The 9364-nt window shown below is 39.6% G+C and overlaps 1 protein-coding gene across 1 annotated transcript; it reads left to right on the top strand.

Moving 5' to 3' along the window:
• The first annotated feature begins 2650 nt into the window (after positions 1-2650).
• LOC125378366 lies at positions 2651-6756 on the top strand. Its single transcript, XM_048393810.1, has 6 exons — positions 2651-2725; positions 3914-3982; positions 4212-4325; positions 5075-5149; positions 5493-5634; positions 6534-6756. Exons 1-6 carry the CDS (start codon positions 2717-2719, stop codon positions 6638-6640), a joined length of 516 nt encoding a protein of 171 aa, XP_048249767.1. The 5' UTR covers positions 2651-2716; the 3' UTR covers positions 6641-6756.
• The last annotated feature ends 2608 nt before the right edge of the window (positions 6757-9364 follow it).

The raw sequence follows: 9364 nt of genomic DNA on the forward strand, positions 1-9364 counted from the left end.
GTGACGCTGCTTGAAACCTTCAAAGAAAGAGCATACTCAAACGTTTGATTGCTCGACGTAAAAGTTGTTTTTGGAAAGTTGACCTCGTCCCGCTTGTCGGTTTGATTTTTCGACCGCCTCCGTGGTATAGAGGTAGAGCGTTCGCCCGCAGAGCGGGAGTTCGATCCCCGGCCGCGTCATACCTAAGGACGTTAAAAGATGGTATTTGTTGTTACCCTGTCTGACGCTCGGCATTAAGGGGCTAAAACAAGGACTGGTCGGCTCGGAGTCAGTATACTGTGTCTTAATGGGGTATTCATGTTAAACTGCGGCATGGTTTCTCAGTGAGCTAGCACTATAATCGGCATCAGTCCGGTCTAGTACAAGCAGCCACACACACGTGCATGCACGTCGCTATATAAGTGCAATAATTTTGGACGCGACCTTAAACCCCATTTCACCTCACCTCACCTGTTTGATTTTTCACATATCTAAATATGAAACAGGTTAGGCGGTTGCATGGGTCTCTTTCTATTTCTAATGGTATATTTGACCATTGTTGAACGATATCAGATCAACAGTGTAGCTTAAATTAGATTTATAATAACATATAATAACGGGGGGATATAGCCATCAGTATGTCCGTCTGTCCGTCCGTCCGTCTCTCTGTCTGTCCGTCTGTAATCATTGTTTTTCCGGAACATATTTCCTAAATCGTACTACCTAGCTTCACAAAACTTGGTACATTTACCAATCAGGCTCAGTAGTCGTGCCTTTTGCTATTTAGAGATTTTTAGAATTTTTTATTTTTGTCGTTTCCATGGAAATGTTATACACTTAGGAAATTTGAGGGTACTGCACTTGTCCAGAGCATATTTTCTAAACCGTACAACCTAGCTTCGCAAAACTTGGTTCACATAACAATCAGGCTCAGTAGAAGTGCCTTTTGCTATTTAGAGATTTTTAGAATTTTATATTTTTGTCGTTTCCATGGAAATATGATGAACTCAGGAATTTTGAGGGTAGTGCTCTTGTCCGGAACATATCTCCCGAACCATACAACTTAGCTTCTCAAAAGTTCTTACACCTATCAAGCAGGTTATGTAGTGGTGCCTTTGCTATTAACATGGTTTAGAAGATATGCTCCAGATGAGGACATTATTCTAGGTTCATTAATTTTCAATTTAAATTGAAAAAAGAAAACCTTTTACATTCTCTTAATGCCTTTGTGTCATGAGAGCTATTCATATGCGAATCTGCGAAGTTATTGTTATTAAATTTCATGAGATCATCAGAAAGTGAGCTACATGAACCAATATTTAATAACCTTCATTATATTTCTGGTTTTGGCATCAAGGAAAAATATTTTCTTGCCAATCTAAATACATTTTAAGGTACACACAGTTTACCGACATGCCACGTCGGGGGGGGGGGGGGGGGGATATGTCATCTTCGGATGACTCTTGTTTTTATTTTGCCAATCCGAGCAGAAAGTCTCACTCTTAAGCCACTAGAAGAAGGGAAACATAATTAATGTCCATGGGGATGTCTACCTCTATCTGGCCTAAATGTCCAATGCCCAAATTTCAAAAATGTGTAATCTTTGAAGAAGTCAAGCATTTCAAATATCGTTTTCTCAGATGATATTTAATTTCATTTCTCACAAGTTTGCGGAGATACCTTAACTTGGATGGGATCAAACTAAATAAAAGCCAATATCACTTTCTGGTTGTGTTTGTAAGACCTTGGACAGAATGGTCATTAACAGATTAATATGGTAATTTAAAACAAATGATCTGATTACAAATTATGATTCAATGTGGTTTTAGAAATGATATCCGGGGTAGAATAGGTCTTCAGCAACCCATGCTTGCTGTAAAAGGCGACTAACGGGATCGGGTGGTCAGGCTCGCTGACTTGGTTGATGCATGTCATTGGTCCTAATTGTGTGGATCGATGCACATGATGTCAATCACTGGATTGTCTGGTCCAGACTCGATTATTTACAGACCGCCGCCACATAGCTGGAATATTGCTGAGTGCAATTCAACATTCAACGGGTTGTTCTTCTCTTTTGGGACCCGTGAAGATCCGGGGTAGAGTAGGTCTTCAGCAACCCATGCTTGCCGTAAAAGGCGACTATATGCTTGTCGTAGGAAGCGACTAACGGGATCGGGTGCTCAGGCTCGCTGACTTGGTTGATGCATGTCATCGATCCCAATTGCGTGGATCGATGCTCATGATATCAATCACTGGATTGTCTAGTCCAGACTCGATTATTTACAGACCGCCGTCATATAGCTGGAATATTGCTGAATGCGTCGTGAAACAACCAACCAACCAACCAATCTTCTCTTTTGGTCCATTTGTTGGTATATGCTTCGACAGCATCCATAATGATTTTATATTTGTGATCCCAATTGTTAGAAGGCTGCTCACGATATTTTGGTGAGAAATAAATCAGTATACATGCGCAGGTGATAAGCAGGCTGTTTCTGAAAAGGTGTTTACGTAAGCTTGTTTGAGGTGGTCCAATCAGGTTTGTTGCTTGGAAAAATATCATAAATTTAGTTAACCACTAAGCATATGATTGGTGATTTCAGAAAAGGGTGTGTAGGTATGTTTTGATCGTTGAGTATATAAACGACATCAGAGCTCAGGTGGACATAAACGCGGGTTAGCAAGCTGATTCAACGACAACAGGCTAAGAAGAGATCCTCCAGAGTCTAACGCCATAATGACCAAGGTAGGCTTCATGAAATCATTTTCACGTTCAGGCATGTTCTCAAAACATGTAGATTAAACCGAAATATTTTTACTATGTATGTATGTATGTATGTGTGTGTGTGTGTGTGTGTGTGTGTGTGTGTGTGTGTGTGTGTGTGTGTGTGTGTGTGTGTGTGTGTGTGTGTGTGTGTGTGTATGTATGTATGTATGTATGTATGAACAAACACCAGCCCCAGAGAAGTTCCTCCATGATTGGGGGGCACGGGTGGCCCTGGCGTGTAAGGCGCCGCGATTCGCATTGCAGAGTTGCGTCCCTAGGGCACGCCAGCAACCTATGATTGTGGGTTTGAATCCCGATTCGATTATGTTTCTAGGTTTGTCAGCACCATACCCGTGTTCGTGGGTTTCACCGAAGTGATCAACGTCTGAGACCTGCATCACTCCAGGCTTTCGTCCCACATTAAGCTGACACGCCGTGATATAACTGTAATACTGTTAAAGCGGCGTTAAACCCAACTCACTCACTCCTCCAAAATTGCGTTGAGGATGGTTAACGTTTGGGACAGGGATTTTGTGGTACATTGCTGGAGCCAGCAATTTTTCTGTTTGTACAGATTTTTATGGAGCTTTGAATTCTAGTACAAAAGAAATATGGACATGTCAAATTAAAAGTACCGATGCGTGGTTTTGAACATATTCTTTAAACGTTTGCCTTTCTTATAAGTTGCAAAACCTCTGTACTTTTGCGTATCAGACTCAATGCAAAGTAAGCATTGTTTTCAGTTCCAGCCACATAAGTAAATGCGCTAGCGGGTTTAACGCCGCTTTTAACAGTATTCCAGTTATATCGCGGCGTGTCAGCTTAATGTGGGAGGAAAGCCCGAAGTGATGCAGGTCTCAGACATTTACCACTTCGCTGAAACCCACGAACACGGGTATGGTGCTGACAAACCTAGACACATAATCGGGGCCAACCGGGATTCGAACCCCCAATCATAGGTTTCTGGCGCGCCAAAGGGACGCAACTCTGCATAGCGAATCGCGGCGCCTTAGACGACTGGGCCACCCGTGGCTCCCGTTGTAGTCAAGAGAGTAGCAGGACAGAGACATGGATCGCGGATTATGCCTTCGTCAGCAGTCCTGTAATACAAGAGACCAATGATGTTACCATTTTTCAATTTTTTTCTCGTTTCCCTTTTTTTTGCAGATTCTGATGCTGTCTGTTTTTGTTGCAATTTTCTTCCGTGCATGTATGTGTGACCCCGGTGGGCAAAACGTAAGTATAATTTATTATGTTTTGTTGTGAGATTCATATTTCGACGACTTATGCTCTCGTTCATATCTGTAGACTGCATTGATATTTTTATCGTGTTGACAAAAAAATTATTCTTTAAATATTTCGCAACTAGATTTAAACCGGATTTGTGATAGTCTAGTAATTATACTGTCCATCATTGACATGCTTGTCAACGTGATGCTTCAGGTGAATGTTTTCTGCCTTTTAGGAGTGCACTGTGGTACAACTTGAAGAGACAATAGAAGCGACGACATGCGGTGGAACCACAACCATCAGATACACCAACGGAACACTCATTGAGACACAGTTTTTCACAAACAAGGTATATTCTGTACAGCTTGTCAAATAACAGAGACAAGTGTAGCAGTAACTTACAGAAACAGACAAAAATCTTCATCAATTCTGTTTATCTTTATAATATTATGTTTCTGTTGCAATTGACACAAGTTTTTGGAAATTAGGGGGTACGCTTCCCATACTACATGTCAGATGAATGCAAAACAATGAATGCAGTTTTAACATTTTTATCCATGTCCGGGGCCGACTATTGATAATCTGTGGTGGGCGACGGGAGGGTGATTTAGGCCTGGAATTTTAACGGAAAAAATAAATTGTTCCAGAAGATGCTTGAAAAAATAATTCTATTCTAAAAGAAATTGCATCGTTTCATTGTGAATTTACCCAAATCATATTTAGGCTCATAGCTTTGATTAAAATAATAATTATAATTAATAATAATAACCATAAAAAATCCGCTTTGTTACCAGCTGGTCGGTAAGGCCCATACTTGGCGCAAACACACACAGACACACAGACACAAACACACAAACATACCACTGGATTTACATCGTATCCCAATTGCGTAGATCGATGGTCATGATGTCAATCACTTGATTGCCTGGACCAGACTCGATTATTTACAGACCGCCGTCATATTAGTGGAATATTACTTTGTGCGGCCAAACAAACAAACGAACAAACCAACATTTACTGATTTTGCAAAACTCATATCCTTTCCCTGCTGAATAAGGCACCGGTTTCCTTATCTAATATAACCTTTAATACTCTTAGACGATGACTGTGACCCAGGTAGGAGAAGACACCACCTCCTGCTACGTGCAACCCCTGACCCCGATGCCGAAAGAGGTAAGTTAAATACTCAATGACATCCTGTTTCCATTAATATAACCAGTCACTTGTCGTAAGAGTCGACTAACGGGATCGGGTGGTCAGGCTCGCTGGCTTGGTTGATGCATGTAATCGATCTCAATTGCGTGGATCGAAACTCATGATGTCAATCACTGGATTGTCTGGTCCAGACTCGATTATATACAGACCGCCGTCATAAAGCTGGAATATTGCTGAGTGCGGCGTTAAACAACAAACAAACCATCCAACCTCTTACGACAAGCCTAGTCGCCTTTTACGGCAAACATTTAATAAGAAATATATAATATTAAATGATGTTAAATTATCTTTTTAATATTAGATTGATTATGCTGAGATATCTTTGACTGAGTTTGCTGAGGAAGTTGATGCTGATGAAGCTGCCGCCATCCAAGCTCTAGTTCCTGAGTGCCAGGGTCGGACCATCTATGCCTTGGAGGAGGCAACTGAAGACCCCAGCACAGGTACGTGGATTACACACTTATACTTATGTATATCTCTATGGACATTCATGAATATACTGATTGTACCTGTGTAAATATGTATTGGAGAAAACTGAAACCTGATTTTTAACAATGATGAATCGTCGATTCTACATTAATAATTTGGCTTTAAACATCTAAACTGGCGATTTTATGAACGTTTTAAGTTAATAAAATATCATGTTTTAAGGTACGTGGATTACACACTTATAATTACTTATGTACATCTAATGCGGGTCCCCAGGAAGGGGTCGCCGTGTGTGTTTGTGTGTGTGTGTGTGTGTGTGTGTGTGTGTGTGTGTGTGTGTGTGTGTGTGTGTGTTGGGGGGGGGGGGGGGGGGGGGGGGGGAAGGGCAGGGCACATGGAAATAGCAGTCAGGAGCTCCACATTGTTTTCTTATTTCTTGAATATTAAATGTAAGCCTTGCATACACTTTGGCACTTAAAGGCACAGTATTCTTGAACAATTGAAACCCACTTTGATATACTTCTGCTACAAGGTTGGTTGGTTGGTTGTTTTACGCCGCACTCAGCAATTTTCCAACTATATGACAGCGGTCTGTAAATATTCGTCATGAGTATCGATCCACGCAATTGGGATCGATGACATGCATCAACCAAGTCAGCGAGCCTGACCACCCGATCCCGTTAGTCGCCTTTTACGATAAGCATAGTTGCCTTTTACGGCAAGCATGGGTTGCTGAAGACGTATTCTAACCCGAATCCTCAAGGGTCTGCTACAAGAACCTGTTCAGGGAAACATTATTGGCAAACACAACTAGTAAAATATGCGTGCTAAAACAGATGGAAATGGTTAATCTCAAAATAAGATTTCAATACCTCCGATTTCAGTGTTATTCATTCATGAATTTCGTTTGCAGGAAGAAGGAAGAGAGCTTGCACTCGGCGTCTCAAATGTACCGTGACGTATAGTCAGTCAAATGGGTGGTACCTTAAATGCACATGGGTAACCTCGTGTGACAAGTAATGTTGGTGATGACAAAGTCACATCACACACATCGACATCACGTCGAAGGTGGAATATCTTAAATATGATGAGCATGATATTATGCTCTAGGTGTGGTCCATTCAATAACAAAAATATAAAAATAGAACGAGACTGAAACACACTATTTCACACCTGCAAGTGATTATTATACAGTAAACTACGGTTATAACGAACACGCCTCTAACGAACTTACGGATATAACGAACTTACTTTTTGGTCCTGACTAGTTGCTGTAGTTATGCTGTATCTATGCTTATAACGAACTACGGTTATAACGAACTAAAATTAGTAGTCCCTTTGAGTTCGTTACAACCGTACTTTACTGTATATTTAAATTTGCATGTAGTTTGTATCCTTGTAAAATAACGAGCATATATATTGGACGTTTTAGGATTAGTTCAGTATTATGAAATTCAAAACATAATTATTTTGTTTAAAGTTTATGATATTGGCTTATATAACAATGTGAAATTAGAAGACTGCCTGTACTGGTATTGCAAATCTGATTATAACTGAATAAAATATTCACCATCGACTTTAAGTATTTCTGTCGTTCCTTCAAACCTTACATAAATGGTATTGCGATTGTTAAATCTACAAGTGTTCCATCTCAAGTGCATACTCACACAAGGGGCTGCTTTTTAAAACAAAAAACAAAGCCAAACACAAAAGGTGTTATGGGAGAGCCTGTGGTCTGGAACTTGCTTTGTAGAGTTGCGGCCCTTAGTTGTTCAAGGATTGTGAGTTATGAGTTGGAATCCCAAATTATGAGCCTTGTTAGATGTTGTGAACATCTCTTTCCTCCAATCTTAAGCTGACACGTTTTGATATGACACATCAAATGTGTCCAGGCTCACTCATCGGTTCGAATCAAGGAATTGTCCCTTTGTCCACACAACTCATGTCCAAGAGAAACAATACAGATACGACTGAACAAAAACAATAATACGTTGCATATGCAAGAGATATGTGTTCAAGAGAGTGTTGCCTTAACTTAAACACTCCTTCACAGCACAGACGTTTAAATGAACAGTGACACATGTACAAGGGCAACTGGGCAACATGGGAGCAGTTAAAATGCCACTATCCAATGGTGAACATCCGGGTTAGGCTTTGGCCCTCGTCACAAACACATTTAAAGGCAAGTTAATTGTCTTCAGCAACCAATTCTTGCCGTAAAAGATGACTATGCTTGTTAAAGGCGACTAACGGGATCGGGTGGTCAGGCTCGCTGACTTGGATGATGCATCTCATCGATCCCAATTGATTGATTTCGATTTTCGATCCCGATTTCGTAAAGCGTATTTGATTGGACTATGTATAGACTCGTTAGTCCTGCCAAAATATACCAGCCTAGTTCGGCAAGGATGGAAACTGGACTTTTCAGTCAGTTAACTCCCTTGCCCCGGGAAGGTGTACTCAGAAGGCGACCATGCTTGTCGTAAGAGACGACTAACAGGATCGGGTGGTCAGACTCGCTGACTTGGTTGATACATGTAAATCTTCAATCTTTATTTCACGTACTGAAGAGGCCACAGGCATCTAGTACAATTTGAAGAATATACAATTTTATACAATTTATGTACATATCTCACCAAATCACCTCACGTCATTCCACATTGCATCTCAACACAGTCACATATTTTCACACATACAGTACAATACCATACCCTGTAATTTCATAATTTCTATTTTACCATATCACAACTTAATATATTATACAACATATTCTATAACATCACATCATATTGTATCATTATTATAGTATTATTTCATATACCATTATCATAACATACCATACATACCATCGTACCATATATCACACCTATATTATTTCATATTTCAACATGTCATATCACACAACACATTAGCAATGTCATAGCTTGTCCCATCATATCTGATCATATCATACCATATAATGTCATGTCATTCCATGCCAATTTATATCATATCAATCAATATTTATTCAACACTGGAAGACCGCAAACCATATAATATGTACACTAAAAAAACACAGTATTTACACAATTTCTATAGTACACATAACATATTGCATCATATCTCCTCATGTATCATATCACACCACAACACTTATCATATCATATCACATCACATCATGTCATGTCACATCATATCATTTCATATACATATAACTATACTAAACCATTTGTAATACCACAATATCACATGACAGCCTAATAGTTTAATACCATTTCTAACTCTTTTGTTTGTAGTTTATTCAGATGGCAAATATCTATAAATATGTACTTAATGTATATACACAATAGTTTCCTAATACCAAGCAGCTAAGATTATTCTTTCATCAGGTTCTGTCGGTATAAAGAGGCATAATATATGTACATGGAAACATTTTGTAAGATACTTCTTTTTGTGTTTGACAGCAGTGTAACAAATTTAATAATATTTAATTTTATTATTACTTAATAAAAAGAGGTTATCACGCGAGTGTGTTTGGGGATGGTAAATATCCTGCATTAGGAATAAACATTGTATTTAGCGAGCCTTGGCGAGCTAAATACATAGTGTTTATTCCTAATACAGGATATTTACCATCCCCTAACACACAAGCGTGATAACCTCTTTATCATATAATGTCATTCTTTAATTCTGTGCTTCAAAATCGCTTTCCCTCTCTCACATACATAACCGAAACATTGCGAGTTTTTCTGGAATGCGCGCATT

This window comes from Haliotis rufescens, unplaced genomic scaffold (assembly GCF_023055435.1).
Source record: "Haliotis rufescens isolate VD_foot unplaced genomic scaffold, xgHalRufe1.0.p SCAF_12, whole genome shotgun sequence".
Taxonomy (NCBI): domain Eukaryota; kingdom Metazoa; phylum Mollusca; class Gastropoda; order Lepetellida; family Haliotidae; genus Haliotis; species Haliotis rufescens.